At 37.9% G+C, this 21,313-nt stretch overlaps 1 protein-coding gene across 6 annotated transcripts in view; it reads left to right on the top strand.

Annotated features, from left to right (window-relative positions):
- BICD1 (BICD cargo adaptor 1) overlaps window positions 1-21,313 on the top strand; it is a 119,587-nt gene that overhangs the window by 61,786 nt on the left and 36,488 nt on the right. For 4 of the 6 annotated variants that reach the window (XR_015796262.1, XM_088141184.1, XM_088141183.1 and 1 more), the window contains exons 3-7: window positions 8,882-9,034; window positions 11,591-12,028; window positions 13,325-14,416; window positions 16,430-16,581; window positions 19,425-19,632. Coding sequence is in view for 5 of the 6 variants with exons in the window: in XM_088141184.1 (XP_087997310.1) it covers window positions 8,882-9,034; window positions 11,591-12,028; window positions 13,325-14,416; window positions 16,430-16,581; window positions 19,425-19,632 (2,043 nt within the window). In the remaining variant the exon portion in view is untranslated. Of the gene's footprint in view, window positions 1-8,881; window positions 9,035-11,590; window positions 12,029-13,324; window positions 14,417-16,429; window positions 16,582-19,424; window positions 20,998-21,313 lie in introns of those variants that run through there. The other 2 variants (XM_088141185.1, XM_088141181.1) reach the window with 2 other exon arrangements.

The raw sequence follows: 21,313 nt of genomic DNA, 5'->3' as shown, positions 1-21,313 counted from the left end.
CCTGTAGTAATGGCACCTGTTTGACCTTGTTATCAGTATAAAAGATACCTGTCCACAACCTCAAACAGTCACACTCCAAACTCCACTATGGCCAAGACCAAAGAGCTGTCGAAGGACACCAGAAACAAAATTGTAGACCTGCACCAGGCTGGGAAGACTGAATCTGCAATAGGCAAGCAGCTTGGTGTGAAGAAATCAACTGTGGGAGCAATAATTAGAAAATGGAAGACATACAAGACCACTGATAATCTCCCTCGATCTGGGGCTCCACGCAAGATCTCACCCCGTGGGGTCAAAATGATCACAAGAATGGTGAGCAAAAATCCCAGAACCACATGGGGGACCTAGTGAATGACCTGCAGAGAGCTGGGACCAAAGTAACAAAGGCTACCATCAGTAACACACTACGCCGCCAGGGACTCAAATCCTGCAGTGCCAGACGTGTCCCTCTGCTTAAGCCAGTACATGTCCGGGCCCGTCTGAAGTTTGCTAGAGAGCATTTGGATGATCCAGAAGAGGATTGGGAGAATGTCATATGGTCAGATGAAACCAAAGTAGAACGTTTTGGTCTAAACTCAACTCGTCGTGTTTGGAGGAGAGAGAATGCTGAGTTGCATCCAAAGAACACCATACCTACTGTGAAGCATGGGGGTGGAAACATCATGCTTTGGGGCTGTTTTTCTGCAAAGGGACCAGGACGACTGATCTGTGTAAAGGAAAGAATGAATGGGGCCATGTATTGTGAGATTTTGAGTGAACACCTCCTTCCATCAGCAAGGGCATTGAAGATGAAACGTGGCTGGGTCTTTCAGCATGACAATGATCCCAAACACACCGCCCAGGCAACGAAGGAGTGGCTTCGTAAGAAGCATTTCAAGGTCCTGGAGTGGCCTAGCCAGTCTCCAGATCTCAACCCCATGGAAAACCTTTGGAGGGAGTTGAAGGTCCGTGTTGCCCAGCGACAGCCCCAAAACATCACTGCTCTAGAGGAGATCTGCATGGAGGAATGGGCCAAAATACCAGCAACAGTGTGTGAAAACCTTGTGAAGACTTACAGAAAACGTTTGACCTCTGTCATTGCCAACAAAGGATATATAACAAAGTATTGAGATGAACTTTTGATATTGACCAAATACTTATTTTCCACCATGATTTGCAAATAAATTCTTTAAAAATCAGACAATGTGATTTTCTGGATTTTTCCCCCCATTTTGTCTCTCATAGTTGAGGTATTATACCTATGATGAAAATTACAGGCCTCTCTCATCTTTTTAAGTGGGAGAACTTGCACAATTGGTGGCTGACTAAATACTTTTTTGCCCCACTGTATCTTAACCCCAACCCCTTTCCCCTTATCCTATCAGGAGAATAACATTACAGGCCTATAGATCCTGTATGTTCTGTCAGTTGCCCAAGCCATGACCCATCTCATCAGACGGACCATAGCTGGTCTCTTCTACCTCTGCTATAGGATCAAGGAAATCACAAACCATACAATTATTTTTATCTTCAAGGAAACAATGAAATAGTAAATAATATAGTTATATTTAAAGCTTAAAGCTTACAAAAACAAGCAAGGGGGCTGCAAGGAAGCCATGAAGCACATAATTGTCTTTAAAAATTGCATAGGCATGTCATTGGGAAGGAATACATCACTCTTGACAAGAACACTGAGTACAGTTTCTGTCACAGATGCACACATTGTCATATGCCAGCCCACCACCCATGTCTTCATATGCAGGTTCAACTTCCACATACTCATGATCAGATTCAGTTCCCATGCCCATTCCTACAACAGCAAGATTTAAACTTTTGCAAGAATCAGAAGAAAGAGGTGGTCTTGCATTCCCTAATTTCAAATTATATCATGTGGAAGCATTTTCAGATTTGCAAGATTCTGTTACTGTAATCTTACAGTAAAGTCAGTGTTAGTATTAATGGTTTGTGCTTCTTGTCTGGAATACCTTGAAGGGCTGACAGAGGTGGCATAGCAGAAGTGACTGTCTGTACTAAGCAAGGCCACAACTGGTGCACCAGCTGATTCCTGTGGCACAGTGGGACAAGTAAACATGGTCTGCCATCCTGTCACATGATCTCTCAGGCGAACAAGCTGTGCTTCACAAAGGAGTGTTAGTGGTGGGATCTGAGCAGGCAAACAGCATATCCTTGTGAATGAAAAAGTATAACAAAGATGGTGGTGGTGGTGGGGAGTAATTCTAGCAGAAAACTCTTGCTGGGTTCCAGAGGATTTTGCAAGCCCTGGAGCCAAAAGTGAGGCCGAGGAAGCATGTGTTTGTAACATGTTAGCAAATGCACTGATAATAGAAACAGGTATGGCTGAGTCAAAGGCTGTTGTGACCCTTCACACAGCAGGCGGGGGAGTGAGTGACACGTGGCTGGCGAGACCCTTCCTGCTGATTTGGCACACACAGAAGGAACAGTTAGGGAGGGGCTTGCTAAACTCGAGGTTAAGAAAAGAGTTGAAGGAAGCCCCAGTCTATTTCTCAAACTGTAGGCTTTACACCAGAAGCGAGAATCAACTGGGTGAAATAATGCTTAGACAGCAAGAGGAGGAAAGAGAATTCTCTACAGAGAGTGAGCATTCTACTTTTTTTTAATACTGAGTCTTTGAGATCCTGAACCAACCATATGATCAAATCATCCCCAGCCAGTTTGAGTCATCAGCTGACCAGAATAAATCATGAATTGCATCGTAAACTGCTAGAGTTGAAGCTAAAATTAATTTTGCTTGTCTTGACAAAGCAGCCGTAATTTTATTTTGCATTTTTTATTTCTGCAATTTTGAAAGTTGATATAACTCCTACATAATCATACACTGTAAATAGACTGACTAGCTTGGGTATTCTGTGTCCCAACAAGTTAGCAGCTGGCTTAAATTGTACCCTTAATACAAAACTCGAGGAGAAAAGAGACTACAAAAAGCACAGAGCACCTAAAATACCATTCTACCAATCACGGTATTACAAATCCCCGTGACTGTTGATGCTTGTGCAAAAGAGGCGGGACTTGGACTGTTCTACTAAAACTGCCATCTTTGCAGCTGTGGTCTCACTGTCTAGAATTATCATACAATCAGGCAGTTAAAATAGTTTAAGGAAAGAAAATGAAGACTTTTCAATAACACAGTTTTAATGCTTTGTACTTAAATCATGCATTATAATCTCTATTATTCTCAAACTTGCAGAAGCCCCAAAAAGTTGCTTTGATTGTATATCACCAACTGGACAAAGTCATAGCTAAAGTTGTTTTATGCATCTCTCTGAATGCGTGAACAAATGTTGTTATTAATATCTCACTGCTATCTAATATTGGAAGGCTAGGAGGTGTAAACTTAACTTCAAAGTTTCTTAAAAAAAAGATTTCTTCTCCCACAAAGGCATGTAATTCTGAGCTTGTCAAAAACAATATAGACTATCGTTTTTCTCAGTTTGCCAAGTCCTTTAGCAACAAATTATTAGTGTCTTTTATTGCTTTTTAGAAAAGTAGCTCTAACTTTTGGCAATGATTGATTGTAGTCGCAGTTGCAGGATTCAGGTTTTTAAATGATTGCTTCTTAGATTAAATTCTGTATTAAATTTTTGTGCCCTCACACTGCTTAGTAATTCATGGTTTCCAGCAGTATACAGGGTCAATATCTTGCTATGTACCTGATGCAGGTAAATTCAACAAGATTTATTTGATTTCTTGCAGAAACATAGTTTCCAAGTTGTCCATATACGATATTGATTTCTTTTAAAAATTAATCCAGAACGAATGCATTGGCGTTCATTTTGGTTCTTCTAAAGAAAATTGCTTTCTCTACATTGGGTGGGAAGTATTCTTTAAATTAGTAAAATAAATGCTAAAGTATTTGTCTGGTGTTCTAAAATAATTGATGGCAATGTTGCACATGTGGTACAAAGTATTTTTTCTCTTTTGCCATCTATGTAACTGTTAGGAATGACTCATTAGAAAGAAATATTCAGTATTTTTATTCATGTGCAAATGTTTCTGAGGCAGAGACACTATTGAAAAAGAAAATGCTACACATTTACCCATAACCTTATTTTCTTTTGGGGTAAGCAACATTATGCAGAGCATGGAAAAGGAGCAACAAAAAGTAAGCTGAAGAAATTAAAAACATGAGATAAGAACAAGGAAAGAAAATGTAGCTAAAGTTTGTTTTCAAGTATACTCCCACTATACTTCTCCTATACTTTCTATCCTTGTAACCTATGTTTATTTCCAACACATCCACCTCTTCATACATAACCCGTGTTCTTACTCTATTTGCCTCTCTTTTTCAGGATCTCAGTAACTCCATCCAACCATAACTTTCTTGTATTTCCCTTTCCTCTCAATTTATCCTTTCTTCCTTCATATATTTATTGTAAAATTGAATCCCATTCAGCCTCTTGATATAATCAAACAACCTCACTCTGCTTCTTTCTTGCTGACCATACACTTTGTATTTAACCCATATTCATTCAGCACCCATACATTCTTGATCCTCTCTCTCCTTATTCTATAGTACACAATTCTTTGGCATCCTATTTCTACTGCATTTAACTTCCAACCATAGCTAATTCATATTGTAATTTAAATAGTAAAAAAATAGCAGAAATGGTGAACTAACATCTGCATTTGGTAAGTCTGACGTATTAGTGACTAGAAACAATCCTTATCTAGCTTAGGTGCTTGCATTGAAGAATATTTATTTATTTATTTATTGGATTTCTCTCCCGCCCATCTCCCCTACAATATGCTGAACACACGTAGGAAAGTGACCCAATTCTCCTTTCTTGAGTTGTCTCTTGAAAATATATAATTTCATTTTAAATGCTTTTACTGAATTATACATTTTAAAGATTAGTTGATGTTTTCCTTGAAGCTGCAGATTCACATTATTTACATGAGTTGTGATATCAAAAAAGAAAAAGAGATCATAGTTCCATTCTTCATCTTTGAACTCTTTGGATTTTCTTGGTTCATTTACAAGAAATTTTGTTACTTTGTCTTTTATAGTAACAAAATACTGACATATATGTCCTTGACTCAATCATCCTATTTCTGTGTGATAAATTAAGTCATTACATTCAGTTTCTGCTTCTTGAAGGAATGTTTGGAATGTTCTTTTGTGTTTTAGTCTACTGCTATGGGGATAGTTAACAATGGAGGCAATCGACATCATATGATCAAATTTTAAGACTTTACTACACAACGTTTGAGATGAATAATGCAGTGGTGTTGGATATTTCTTGTCCAATGTAGTGTTCAAGAAGAGCAACTGCTCTGAACTTTTTGCTAATTCATGGCTGGTACTTCATCAGTGCAAATTGCCATCACATTCTTCAGATCAAGTTTCAATGTTTCTTTGAGACATTTTATGATTTCATTGCAAATTTCTTTTCCAATTGTGCAGCCAGTTATGGAGCACATTCCAGCAAGCTCCTCAATATTTTCAACATTTGTTCTGCTTCCTCTTATAAAAATGAGTAATTGGGCTGTGTCTTTTAAATTGGTGCTTTCATCAACAGGTAATGAATAAGAGAGAAATTCTTTATGTTTCTCAGCTAATTCTTCCAATCTTCTTTGAACAGTCATTTGGGATAAACTAATATATCAAATATTGCTTTCTTTTCTGGGCATAAATTGGACACAGCAACTGGCATATGCTTCTTAAAACGTTTTCCAGCAACAGCGATCTCCCTTGCCGTTTTAAAGCTCACTTCAATAACTGTCTCATTTTCAGCACTTAAATTATTGAAAACCTATTGCTCTCTGGTGAGATTTTTCAGTAAACTAGCAACTTTTTCCCCTTCATTATAGTCTGATTTAGCAAGAGCATGATGTTTTGTTCAAAATGTCATCAGAGATTATATTCTTTCAGGACACCTACTGTTTCATGACACATAAAACATACGATTTTGCCTTTCAATTGAGAAAAAATATATTTATCTATTCTGCATTAAAAACTATATTCTGATTTAATTTTTCTCCTCTTGTGTTCACTCATGGTATCTATGGGTTTATAATTTAAAAAATAATTCAAAATTGGGTTTTAATTTATTTAAGTAAAATAATATTTGCTTTTATTAAGCCCATGGAAATACAAACATTAGCACAAAAAAATATACCCTAAAAGTTAACACACAGCAAAATTAATAATCACACATCAAGGTAGAAAAAATATGATTGACAATGAATTGTAACCTTATCTCAGTGCTGCTACTGAGGTTTATGGTGCCCATTTGCTAGAGTGCAGATTTGCAAGAAATGAGAATCTCCGAATCACATAACCACAACAGCTATGAACATTATCTATTATACTTTGGCAATATAACAATTTTTGTTGTAATTTTGTGGTCACTTTTATAGTATTCAAGAAATTGGTTCAATATTATTAGGCATAGACCACATGACGAGTTACATATTCAGCAAACTGTATTTTAAGAATATCCAATAATTAAACTTATTGTGCTCTTAAACCAAACTTACTTAATCCAATATTTAAATTTCCAGCCATTATAGTGTTAGAAGGTTGGGATATGTAGACATTTTTAGATATTTAGACATTTATCTTTACCTGCTTGTATAACATGAAGTAACAGCAGTCCCAGCAATATGCCAATATTCCCTTTTCTGTATGTATGGTTGACCTCACAGTGATTGGTCTCACTTTAGATTATCAACAGGTTACATTCTTGAGGATGTGACCCTCAACACTTCTTAATATCTCAAGGATGCGTTAATTGCTCTCATGGTTTGTCTCTTCCCGACTGGAAGACAATTCATGTAAGCAGATAAACTATCTTGACCTGATAGTCTTTTCCTATTCAGATGACCCCTCACAAAGAAAGATAAGTGGTCCTGACCTCATTTCTTAGGGATGTAAATCAGGACAGCGCCTGGTGGACAATCAGAGTGATAAAGGATAGTTTACATATGGCTGTTAACACTCAAGGTGATAAAAACTAGTTTACATATAGAAAGGAAGAACCTTAATCAGCACCAGAGAAAGGGGTCCTGGGTAAGGGGAGGAGTATGGATCAAGGTAACTGACTTTGATTGGATCAGAAAAGTAATGACATCTTCCAACAATAGAATTACATACAAGGGTATGACTGTGGATACTTTGGAGACATATACCGTATTTTTCCGACAATAAGACGCCCCCATGTACAAGACGCCCCCCACTTTTCCAGCCCAAAATTTAAAAAATCAATATTTTAAAGATAGTGCAGAACACATTTTTATTTAGTAATTAGTTAACATTTACCTGATACACTCGGTGGGAGGAGGTCCAAACCGTCTCTCTGCAGCTCTATTTCCAGGCTCTTTTGCATAACTGATTACATTCAAGCATGAGTGAAACTGCAGATAGCTTGTCTCTGCAAACAGCCTTCCTCTAATTGGTTTGTTCGGCATCAGCTGACGTCAGTTACATCAGGCTCGTGATTGGAGGAAGTCTGTTTGGGAGACAAGCTATTTCACTCGTGATTGGAGGCTAGCAATAGGAAGAAGCCTTTCTGCAGAAGCAAAGTTTGGCAGTTTTGCAACCGCAATTCTTGGCTGACTTCCTTGAATAAGATGCCCTTCAGTTTTTAGGGTAAGGATTTTAGAAAAAAGTATCGTCTTATAGTCAGAAAAATACGGTACATCAAAGGGACCAATCTTACCGATTCATTCATTAGTGCATTTTACAGTAGTCATCTTGAGAATATCTTCCTATGGTTCATTTCCAAAAAAGGTGCAAATTATATTTGCTGAGTTTTCAAAAAAAAAAAACGCTGTTGTGCAGGCTTGGACTAGGCATACAAGGAAAGGAAAATGGAGGAGAAAGGCAACTGTTTCACAATCACATAAAAAGACGTCTTGCTGAATTGCTGAGTTCATGAACTTTTGCTGTCTCTGCCAACTGCAATTTCCTGCCTCAGTATGCATAAAAGTTTGTGTCTTTGCGTTCCTCTTCTGAGACTATCCAGAGGGAGAGTCTGTGTGCACTTGGCTCCTGGGAACAATTGCTGGCTAATAAGCTAAGTTATTTAAACGGAGTTGAATTGAAGTATTTTTCTTTCACACCTAGAGGGGGCCAGTAGTCATGATATTCCCACTGAAGATGAACCCAGTTGCCCTTTCCTTTGCTTATGGGTTCCCAGGATACCCAACAAGCAAAGTTCTCTGATAGGGAGGAAAAAGTACAATGTATTTTTAAATAGAATGTAAGCCAATTAATAATCATTCAATTTATAGAACATATTTTGTGTAATTGAAATAGCACTGCTTATAACAACATTGAATGATAGGACAATATTATTTATTGGAACATATGGGTATAACATAATAGCCTGCCAAAGGCTATAGCACTATCACCTTGTACTGCAGAGGAATTCAAGGTGGGATCCTGGGGCTACAATATCTTTGCCAGTTTGGTGTAGTGGTGAAAGCACCAGGCTAGAAACCTGGAGACTGTGACTTTTAATCCCACCTTAGGCACAAAGGCAGCTGGGTGACCTTGGGCCAGTCGCTCTCTCTCAGCCTTAGGAAGGAGGCAAGGGCAAACCACTTCCAAAAAACTTTCCAAGAAAACTTTAGGGACTTGTCCAGGATTGACTCAAAGGCACACAAAAACCCTCTAAAATTTGTTACCAAATTGTAACGGAAAGGTAAAAATTATTCATTAAACTTAAGGCAGTTTTTCTCCCTCCCACATGTATTGATTTAATCCAGTGGTATAATAAATAGTTGGAATGGAAATGGTGTTTTGATGTATATTTGAAACTGATTTTGACTGTGTCCTTTTCGTTTGTTTGTTTCTTTGATTAATACAGGCTGAATGGAAATGAAAAAATAATACGTTGAATTATTTTCTGTTTTTCAGAACAATGAAATGGCAGAGCTGCAGAGAATTCGGATGAAAGATGAAATTAGAGAATATAAATTTAGAGAGGCACGGCTTCTTCAGGACTATACTGAACTTGAAGAAGAAAATATTACGTTGCAAAAGCTGGTTTCCACATTAAAGCAGAATCAGGTGAAGAGAGATTGAATTTTCAGTAGAAGATTTAAAAAGTAGTAATGCTAAATTCTCAGATACAGTATGTATTTCATCATAAGACGCTGCCTACAAACAGCAGGAAATGCTGTTTCAGGAAAAATTCTGGCATTTCAGTTGCTTCATTGATACTTAAAAATCATACATAATAAGGATAAAACAGGTTTGTAAAACAGTGATCACTAGTAATTGATGGAGACAGTACATTGAACCTTACTAAGCTTAATTCTAAAGGGATCTTACTACAAAACCAATGTTGCTGGATATTACGTGGGATTGGCAAGCTCATCAGGTATATACATTGAGTAAAAGTATTCCCCGACTGCTTAGGTACAGTTAGATGAGTTTTTAACTCAGATAAATAGGAAAGCAATGTTTAAAGTATCTTAAAATAAAAATAGCCACCTCAAAATAGAAAAGAAGGAACTAAAGGCATCAAGACCAGCTTTGTTGTAATGCATGAATTGGTTAGAGGGGGTGACTGTTATTGAGAAAAGTCAATTGCATCAGAGGGAATTACATCATTTGATTGATGATTCCATCTTGCAAATAACAATGGTGCAAATTATAGCAGAACTTTGATCTACTGCATGTGAAGTCCGTTGCATTGCGGTATAGCAAAATTAGGTTCTGTGATGTGGATTGAAGCACTCAGAACAATTAGTTAGTATATAATATAATAATATCTAATATAATTTGTTGTTAGTGCAGTGAAACCTTGATTTTAGGGCCAGTTGAGAGGAGAGAGTGTTCATTGTTCCCAAATGCCCATTAAATACAGAATTATGCCATTTGTGCAATTGTGTCTTTATGCAAATGAGGCAAATTGCATAATTGACATTAGTTTATGTCATTTTATATATGTAAATACATAATTTGTGTCATTTGCATAATTATGCCATTTTGCAAATGATGTGAATTGACATGAATAAAGTAAATTTAACTTCTTTTGATATTTTTTAAGCCCCTTGCCCAGACTTTGAATCCACTGGACATGTTCACTATTTAAGAATGGAAATTTTGTCTGTTCCATCCCAAATTCACTAAATGGGGATTCCTAAATCAAAATAAATGTCTCTGTCTCTTCTTGGCTTCAGCAAAGCTCAGGATTCTGGATAGAGAAGTAAGTGAGGATTTGACTATCAAGCCAATTTTTGTTTTGGTAACTTTTAAAGAGCTTTTATGTGGTGTCTGAACATGCCCAGTGGCCACCCTATTTAAGAAGCCAAGAGCATGCCAGACCAGTTTGAAATATTTTAGTAGAACATATACAACAAGCACATCTGCCTACCCATATATATGTACACAATTTACTTCCTAAAAAGGAAGGAAGAAGAAGAGAACAACAACGACCTTCTTGTTTTCCACAAGGTAGACCAAAGGGCTTTGGGAAATTCAAAAAGTGCTTTCTGTCCAGATGAAATGGAGGTGAATCTCAATTACGGTATCCCTGCTAATTCTCACTGCTTGTATTCTCACATTTTGTTCCAGCCTTGTTTGTTTTCTTCTCTTTGATGTATTTGGTTCCTTTTTCATGGAAAAAAAGCAATAACTGCTTTTGTTTATTTGTTACTAGCCATGCAAATTCATGATAGGCAAATGTTTCCTTCAGTTTGTTTTTGTTATCAGCTCTGAATAGTGCTAATTGACTGTTATATCTGCATTCTTCAGCTGTTTTATCTTCCCTCTTCTTCCTTTTGGGACAATAAAAGGATACATATAGGGAATAGAATGTAATGAATAAAGATATTATATGGAGAAAATCTATCTACGTGGTCACTAAGAATTGACAACAACTTGATGGCACATAATCAGTCTATCAAACATAGAGCATAGAAAAGCAAGGGTTGGCTTGCTGAGCTGTTTTGCTATAAAGAGGCAAAGTCAACATCAGGCAGAAGTCAAAACGCAAGGCAACAAACAAGGAAGAGGAGCGGGAGTTTGTCCTTACACCAGAAAAGGGATTAGCTCTCAGCAAGTGCTTTTTACAGGCACACTCCCTGAATATACTCTTCTGTCTGTAAATGCTTATATAAGGAGTATGTATGTATATAGTACCTTGAAAAATATGTCATTAAGCTTCGGCCTGAACAGAACAATTAGAAGCACTTGAACCATTTGTATTTTACATTCCTCCCTTTTGAATATTATGGCCCATGTAATGGGTACACTTAAAAATCAGTTCACTTTACTGAGAAGTGTACATCATGAAATGTGCCAGATGATGTTTATTTTGGTGATGGGGAAAGGTAGACATCTCAGTTGTTTTCACAACTTATGCCTTATTAGTGCAGATAAAATTTAGCGATAGAATTACCATATGTTACTGGAGATAAAATATAGCGATAGAATTACCATGACTTCAGGATTCTCCCTGGAGCTAGTTTTATTCAACTTGTAATATCTGGCTCCTTTTCTCGCCCATTGTACAATGTCTCATCTTTAGACATTTATCTGAAGAGATGCAGCAAACGGCAGATTGTGTGTAAATCCAACTTTTAGTATTATGAATCTTCTTTATCTTATTTAATTCAGGTTGAATATGAAGGCTTGAAACATGAGATAAAACGGTTTGAGGAAGAGACTGTGTTGCTTAATAGCCAGCTAGAAGACGCCATCCGGTTAAAGGAGATTGCGGAGCATCAGCTAGAGGAGGCCCTGGAGACATTAAAGAATGAAAGGGAGCAAAAGAACAATCTAAGGAAGGAACTGTCCCAGTATATCAATTTAAATGATAGCATGTATAATAATCATATTAATATCTCAGTAGATGGATTAAAGTTTGGGGAAGATGGGAATGAACCTAATAACGATGACAAAATGAACGGACACATTCATGGACCTCACATGAAACTGAATGGTGACTTTCGGACCCCCACCGTTAGGAAAGGAGAATCTTTGCACCCGGTCTCTGATCTCTTCAGTGAGCTGAACATCTCTGAAATGCAGAAGCTGAAGCAGCAACTTATGCAGGTAACATTTGTCTTGGGAGAGTCAAAAGGAGGTTTCAATTCGTAACCTTTGTAGGAAGAGCTCATTTTACTTACACATATGATGTGCAACGATACCAAAAGCATTTCTCCGAGAAAAACAATTTGGAAAAAGAAGTAAATATACCTTCTTTTAAAGTTCTTGCTTCTTCAAATATATTTCAACAACGTGTGTTTTTTGTTTTGCGTCATTTTCACTTTCTTTGTCAAATTCATTTGTGAATTGCTACTGCCATTTTACTGCTTTTTTTGGTAGCCCACCTAACATAAAAATAATCCTGCTGGATTGAGCCAAGGCCCATCTAAGCCAAGCATTTGTTTTTCACAATGGCTAACTAGGAGTGATCATAAGCAGGAATTGGAGATGTACCTTCTCCCACCCTTGTTCCCTGCAACTGGCATTTGGAGTCAAGTTGTTCCCAACCCAAGGATAACACTGAGTTTTCAAGGCTAATACCCTTGACAGACCTATCACCCATGAGTTTATTCAGTTTCCTTGTATAGGTATTCAATTTAGTAGCAATTACCATGTCTGATGTTAATGGATGACTTGTGGTCCCAGTGTTTGGATAGGGAGAGAAAAAATTCTCTCTGTTGATTTTCTCCATACCATGTACATGTATAACTTGATCATGCAGCCCCCCAATCACCTTTTTCCTAACCTAAAGAATCTCAAACATTCTAGTTTTTTTTTTTTCTTGTAGACAAAGTGTTCAATCCCTCTGCTCACTTTGGTTGCCCTCTTTTACACTTTTTCCAGCACTGTTTTATCCTTTCTTAAATGTAGGAACCAGAATTGTACACCATGTCCTAGAGATAGATATAGCACAAATTTTATAAGAGCATTTATGATGTTGATAGTTTGATTTTCAATGCCTTTTTTAGGATGGACTCCACAGGCTTCACAGGTGCTGTGTACTGAGTTGTCATTATGAGATTGCAGCAGGATATAAATTCAGTCAATCAATCTTCATTCAGCTATCCACTGTAACCACAAGATCTTTTTCCTGGTTAGTTAGAGATAGCTTAGATTTTATAAGTATACCAATAACGTAAAAGTTTTTTTTTTGTCCCAATCTGCATCACTTTACACTTATAATTGATCTGCATCTGCAGTTTGGTTTACCACTCTCCCAGCTTAAAGAGAATTGCCCATTTATCCTATTCTTTGCTTTCTGCTTCTTAACCATTTAGTAATCCATAAAAGGAAAATTGTCTTATTTCATGACCACTAAATTCTTTCTTGAGATATTTATGTCCTTTTTCCGGGTTATTGCAGGTGGAACGTGAGAAGGCGATTCTCCTGGCTAATCTTCAGGAGTCTCAGACCCAGCTGGAGCACACAAAAGGGGCCCTCACTGAGCAGCACGAACGGGTCCATAGGCTTACTGAACATGTCAATGCAATGAGGGGTCTGCAGAGCAACAAAGAGTTGAAAGAAGTAGATTTTGAGAAAGGCCGAGATTCTGGGGAAGAAACCCATGATTATGAAGTGGACATCAATGGCTTAGAGATTCTGGAGTGTAAATACAAAGTAGCTGTTACAGAGGTGATTGACCTCAAAGCTGAAATAAAAGCCTTAAAAGAGAAGTACAATAAATGTGTTGAAAACTACACTGAAGAAAAGGCCAAGTATGAGAGCAGGATCCAAATTTATGATGAGCAGGTATCCAGCTTAGAAAAGTCAACGAAGGAAAGCCACGAGAAGATGACCCAGATGGAAAAGGAATTGCAGAGGATTACAGGTGTTGCCAACGAGAACCATAATACCCTCAATGCAGCTCAGGATGAGCTGGTGACTTTCAGTGAAGAGCTTGCTCAGCTCTATCATCATGTCTGCCTCTGTAACAATGAAACTCCTAATAGGGTTATGCTGGACTATTACAGGCAAAGTCGTGTTACTAGAAGTGGGAGCTTAAAGGGACCTGATGATCCAAGAGGGCTTCTATCTCCTCGCCTTTCCAGGAGAGGAATGGCACCCCCTGCAGAAGCTAGGGCACCACCTGAACAGGGTTCAAAAGAGAGCACAGAAGCCAACAAAGAGCCAAGTCCAACAAAGACGCCCACCATTTCTCCTGTCATTACAGCCCCTCCTTCCTCCCCAGTTTCTGACACCAGTGACATTCGGAAAGAGCCAATGAATATTTACAACCTCAATGCCATAATACGGGACCAAATCAAGCACTTGCAGAAAGCAGTAGATCGGTCGCTGCAGCTGTCCCGGCAGCGTGCAGCGGCCCGTGAACTGGCACCTATGATTGATAAGGACAAGGAGGCTTTAATGGAAGAAATATTGAAATTAAAGTCCCTGCTGAGTACAAAACGAGAGCAGATAGCAACCCTCAGGGCAGTGTTGAAAGCCAACAAGCAGGTAATTTGAGAACGGTAATGTCCTGTCTGTAATTAGGTATATAATTTATGGGTTTTAAAGAGCAATTTTATGATTAATTTACATCTGTTATTGCTGTGAACTGTATATTTTTGAGCATCTTGTGAAATAATAGTAGAATGTTCTTAAGTTTGTATGAAATTCCAGAGGACAAGAAACATAAGTATATTTTGCTAATTATTTTTTAAATCAACTTGGATTAAATGTGCATAGCACCCTTATTCTGATACTATTCCATGAAGTGTTCAGATTATGAGGTTGCTCATATTTAAAGGGTTTAAATTTCAGAAGTTAGAGGGTTATAGTTTAGATATTTTGAGATATTGTGATACTTCTTGATTTTTTAATATATCCTGGATTCTTGATTTTTGAAATATATCCTAGAAATTTGTTGAGGTATTTCTCAGGGACATTATATTAATTTCTAATTTGAAAATAAAATATAGACATGAAGACTGAAAAGATAGCACATGTTACCTCTTAGTGAAAAAGAATCAAAGTTGAATCCAAATCTACAGTTCTGTGATTAACCAGAAAAACTTACAGAGCTGCCAATTGGAAAGTAAAATCTAAGAACCAAAGGAAGTCACACTGATGCTACCTAGTGGCCAGCAGAAGTTAAAACTTGGGTATTGCCTATGCCAAAAAACAACAACAACAAAAAAAACAATGCTTTAATACTTATATTTATCCTATTTTTTCTCTCATCTATTTTTATGCTTAGTTCACCTGGTTTAATACTATATATCAGCATGCATATATAGTTTTATAATTAATATAATTAATTATGGATATTGACCTCCAGAATTCCTGGTGTTGTAGAACAAACAAACCCTCTTATATTGATAGCTTTGTTTATTTAATTTTGTGGGGGCACCCTAATAGTTGCATTCTGTTCTTATAACAGACTATATGCACTGAGGGTATAGTTGGTGTATTCCATCACTCTGTAAATTTTACGTACAATTTTGATTCTAGCTTGTTCAGCTGAAGGATGCATGGTAGTCTGAGCAGCAAGGTCTACCCATGACCTTGGAGAGCCATTTCTATTCTGAATGGGTGGTGAATTTTATAAACTACTAGCCTTTATAGACTACTTCAACTTCTTTCTTGTATCCAAATATATGACTAGTTGTTGATCAGCTTTATGGATAGGCTGATCTTTATTTTCCAGATCTATGTTTATACTGCTATGGGGTTAATTGCTCTAATGTTCTCTGTTTTTCTTCAGCGACAAATTTATCTATTTTTCATTTTAATAACTTAGGTAAAACATTTCAGAAAGCATATAGCTGGTGTGACTTTTGTCTATAATTCACCAGATATTCTCCTAATGCCTTATGGAGGCCTGCTACTTTATAGATTATGCCATTTGACCATATGCCACAACTACATGCCTCAATCCAGCACATTAGCACACAGCATGAATTGAAAGCTGGTGTATCTTCTAAATAGAGGTTTCCATAAATCAACCTTCCCCAACCTGGTCCCCTCCAGATGTGTTGGGAGATTTATGGGGAAGGGTTATTTTGTGCCAAGAAGAGGGGTCTGCAGAGTAATCTAATTAATCTGAGCCAAACATCCTTCTCAGAAAGGAACCTGACACAGACTGGAATCTGCTTCATGTTGACAAATGACCTTTATGCGTTGATATTCTGCGAAGTTTAAATTCTCTCCATTTTAACTATAGTAAATGCCCCTCAAATTCTATTCCCCATCCTGATACATAAGATATTTTCCTAAATCTTTTAATCCCACGTCTATAAAAAGTTCCTTCCATTTGAAAATTCCTAAGATTTATTCCCCCTCCCAACCTTTTTATCTCTTAATGGGAAGAAGGGGATTTGCCCAATGCTTGACTCCTTCTATATCAGTGTTTTTCAAACTTGGCAACTTTAAGATGTGTGGACTTCAACTCCCAGAATTCCCCAGCCAGCTGTATCAAGAAGATGAAAATAAGTTTACATGTTTATAATGACTATATCTTTATTTCAGACAGCAGAAGTGGCCCTGGCTAACCTGAAGAATAAATATGAGAATGAGAAAGCCATGGTAACAGAAACTATGACTAAACTGCGCAATGAGTTAAAAGCTTTGAAAGAAGATGCAGCAACCTTCTCATCCTTGAGAGCCATGTTTGCAACCAGGTACTGAAACCAACTGTTAAGACAGAAGTTTCGCTCCCTGTGTATGCACTGCTGCTCCATCTGAGCAGTTTTCCTGGGAGATGTTTATGAGGTATTGGATATACCTAGCCAGACAATTCAAGCCATCGTCTCAGAAAAGTAGCAGATATTCTCCAGGAGCTCAGGCAAGGGTTGACTATAACTGTAGTTGCAGAAAATCCTCCAAAACGATCAGTTCCTAAGTATATATTGACTTTATATATCTGCACCCCCAAATAATTAGTCCACAAGATTATGTTCTGTCCATAGTATTAGATCAATTTGTGAAGGTCACAAGTAAAGTCAGTAGGCACGATCCCCCTCTCTCCTAATGTTATTTTTTGAATAAATATATTTTAACAAATATATTTGTTAAATATTTTTATTAAATGTTTATTTAAAAACATAAAAATGAGCAAAACCTGGACTCATGAAGCCGATAAGAAGTGACAGTGGACTTCAAGATGCATTGGTGGAAAAAAAGTCACTTAAGAACACACCAACAGTTGGAGATGACCCAAGAAATATTTTATTAAAGCTAACAAGTTACAGTGAGTCTCTGGTCTCCTGCTATTAAGGGAGAAGAACACCAGAGAGTGGTCAGCCAAGTTCTTATAAAGGATTGTAGAGACTGAAGATGAGCATACTATACATTTGACCACTGAAAATAATGGTTTTAGCACTGATAAGGAATATACATAAGGGTACAAAGGAATCTAAGTGTCCCTCTGACTGGAGAGAGAACAATTTGTTATGCAGAATACTTAGCCTCTGGGAAGTGTGAATACCAATTGAACTGATGGTTATTCTAATTGTTGGACCCTGCATTCCACTTTGAATAGGGGGAGTTGTAAACACACAGATATGATCATATAGAAGGTATATAGAACAATAAAGATTCTCTCCACAATATTTAAATTTTAGGACTCATAGTTTAGAATGAAGACAGGTTATATAAATAATTTCTTTTAAAATCCTCTAAAATTTCAGTTTCTGCTAATCTGATACCTTATCAAAGTAATTTTCTTGGTTCATTGTTGACTTTGAACAATCCATGTGGTAGCTCATATTTGAAGTAGTAGTTGCATTTTGCTTTTAGTGAAAAGGAGTAATAGAGAATGTAGATTTGCTTCCAGAAGAAAGATTTCATTCATACTACTTAGTACAAATCTTCCAAAATTTATTTTATAGTGTCTTGCTTAAATTAGCCATTAAAGCATTTATACAGTTAAGTTGTATAAGTGTCCTTGAGAAATGATGGAATCAGAATCCACTTAAATGCAGCACAATGTGATTTTCTAAAGATTTGGCTCGTACCATGATATACCTTTCTGTAAGCAAGCAGGCTCTATTTTCGATAAAATTTCAGATGCTTCACTCAGTGACTAAAACAATTACATAAAGTATTTGGCTCTCTGAAAAATGCTGTTTGGTTTCATGGGTAATTTCTGCTCTAATTTGTAAGCAATCTTTGCATCAAACATTAAGATAACTCTCTTTTTAAAAAAATAGTCTTCCTCCATCCTTGAAAATAGCCCATGTAAATAGAGCAGCAGAAGTCACTTTCAAAGAAAGAAATATAGTAGCAGCAAAAACAAACAAAAGAAAAATGTTTTCAGTATCCACCTTGCTTATGCATACAATGAAGCACGGAAAGTACTTTCTAGGCTTCATTCCACTATTGCGTTTCAGAATAGTTCTCTAAAAGTATTTTGCACACCAATGTCTTGTTTTGAGAAGCACCTCTTGCTGTGTTGTGTCTTCATTCTGGTAGCTTCTCACATACTGCAGAAGCTAATGTCTACCACGACAATTCTTCGGCCTTTACGGCCTGCTTTGAGAGGGTCTTGTGTATTCCATATTCATAAATGTTCATACATTCACATTAACACATGGCGCAGAGAGAGAGGGGAGCTAAACAGCTATAAATCACTATATATAATACATAATATCATATTGGTAGCAATATGACAATTTATTAAGAGTATAGGTAGCCTTCGCTTAGTGACCACAATTGGGACCAGCAATTCCCAGTCACTACATGAAACATCATGTGACAGTGATGGGCTTACGATCTCCCTTCCCCTTTGGTCATTAAGTGAATCACTATGGTTGTTAAGTGGGACATCACATGACTCTGACTTATGATTTTACTTCCGGCTTCTCTACTAACTCTGTTGCAAGTCAGTTGCGAAACACACAAGTAGCGATCATGTGACTGCAGGATGCTGCAACAGTCATAAATGCAAGAATTGGTCACAAAGTGATTTGTTTTACACCGTCGTAACTTTGAACAGTTGTTAAACAAGGCACTTGGTAAGCCAGGACTACCTGTATTTTATTTCAGTAGGTCTCTTGGAGTGCTCTGTCTTATGCAGCCCTTAATTCTATGGATTTGTGTCCCCAAGTTATTGTTAGTTTGGTTGCTTTGGAAGAAAGGAAGACAGTTTATGGTCAAGATTAGGGCAAAAGCTGTGACAGAAAGACCAAAAGCCGCTTTGGAGTGTGTGGAGGTGCAAACAGAGTAGAGGGTAGCCCTGTACTCCTAGAAAAAGGTCCAGTTGCTTTAAAGAGTTGCTGACAGATGCCAGGTTTGTAACTTTGGCCTCTACGAAAACCCTTTTTTATCTTGAATCCTCACAGCATCATCTGCTTTTTGCTGCTGCTGAAATTCAGAAGAATTACTTTTGAGGACCCGTCTCCTCACTTCGAGGGTGTTGGTGCTGACTTCCATGTGGTTCGTGTTGGCAAAAGAACAAAAAATGGCTGGCCAGGAAATACACACAGACAGCTTGACCTGTTCCTCTTTCCTTATTTCCTTCCAGGTGTGATGAATATGTCACTCAACTGGATGAGATGCAGAGGCAATTGGCAGCTGCAGAGGATGAGAAAAAGACCTTGAATTCTTTGTTGCGGATGGCTATCCAGCAAAAACTCGCCCTGACTCAACGTTTGGAAGACTTAGAGTTTGATCACGAGCAGTCCCGGCGGAGCAAAGGCAAACTTGGGAAAACCAAGATCGGCAGCCCTAAAGTAAGTGAGGAGGCATCAGCCACCGTGTCAACCATAGACACTTTCCTCCTGCATAGTCAGGCCCCACAACCACCAAACATACTGGTCAGCAGTGGCACTCAGAGGAAAAGGTATGCATGCAGTCATATTTATAGTACAGTGCAGTGGCCTGACTTGACTTAAGGTCATCCACTGAATTACAAATACATTATATATTTTATAAGAAGAGGTTGGGGATGGGGAGGACAGAATTAGTGGCTTTCAAAATGTAAACATTGGCTGTTAATTCCATCTGCCATGATATTTTCTTGTCCCTTTCGATATGGTCGTGATTCATACCTCTTAGCATTTCAGCACATTTTGTATGTCTTGAATGTATCTGCTTGAGATAGAGCTGAATACCTCAGGTGTGGGAGTGGGCCTGTGTTGAAAAAGCACATCCAAAGAAAACGGAACATGCTAATAAACTGGTGCTAATAAATCTGCCTCCTCAGCGGGTAGAAGTGTTTTCATTCGCATGTGCTCCTCAGTGTATGTATCAAAAAGCACAAAGTTTCGAAAGAAACTCTTACACAAACCCGTATGTGACTTTCCTGCCAGAGGCCCCACCATTATAGGGAACAATTTCCAAGAATCACTTCAAGCATGTCCCTGTAGAGATACTTTTGGGACAAAGATGAATCATAGATTTACTCCTGTTCAGTGTAACTGTAATAATCATGTGAATATGTGTGGAGCCTGCATATTTCAGGCCTGAACAGCCTGTGAATCACCAAGCCATACACAACAATATATATACGGTGTTGATTTATGTTAATTTATGTTGCTTGGAACTATGTTGATTCCTGGCAGCATTCAAAAACCACCTCAAAGAGGCCACCAAAATTTTATTGTTCCAGTGAGCAGCAAGAATAGATTGTATTGAACTCATGCTGGGACATCACAATATTTACTTGGCTCGATTGATCACGCAAGTTGAGCTCCTTGCCTAAATTCTTCCTCAGATGTACACCAATCCCCCCTGTAGCGTTCTGTTATGGGGTGGCAGCAGTTATAGGGGATGGTGGCAATATGTTGGGTAATTTTTTCAGGAGGGTGGGTGATATGTGATATTTAATTTAAGGGGCCATTGCTCAGTAATTAAAGTAAAAACTCTTTTGTTTCCGTATGTATTTTTTCTTGGATCTCCTGCAAGACTATTCTCACCTTCCCCTTGTGATCAGAGCCATTCCAGGACTTCAGGGACCTATCTACTGCCTTTATTAAGAACCCCCCCTGATCACACCTCCACAGAATCATTTCTTCTGAAGGGCCCCCCTTCCATGAATGACTCCTTCCATGGGCACCGTCTCAGCAAGGAAAAAAGGTTAACCGTAGCCATCCCAGGTAAACATTTTTTCCTTGGGTGCATGTAGTGCAAAATGATTTGCTAAGTATAAGGGGAATCCTCTCCAAATGCTCTACATGCCATCTTTAATTTGGACATATGCTTACATCTTTATAGATGAGCATCCTCAAACTAGTTTCCCAAAGCCAGTGAAATTCTTCTTGACTGAGCAGATGGAGGGTTTAATACAAAGTGTCTTCAACTTATTTCAGTTTCTACTAAACAAAAGATATAGTGGTTCATATTTCTCTCTAACTAACCCAACTGGTGATGGGTTAGATGGTGATGTACAACCATCACAGTGAGAGAATCCTC

The sequence above is a fragment of the Python bivittatus genome, unplaced genomic scaffold, assembly GCF_059951505.1.
Source record: "Python bivittatus isolate LINGU-HERP-01145 unplaced genomic scaffold, Pbiv_v1 ctg000330_np1212, whole genome shotgun sequence".
Lineage (NCBI taxonomy): Eukaryota > Metazoa > Chordata > Lepidosauria > Squamata > Pythonidae > Python > Python bivittatus.
This window is presented reverse-complemented; position numbering and strand designations above follow the sequence as displayed.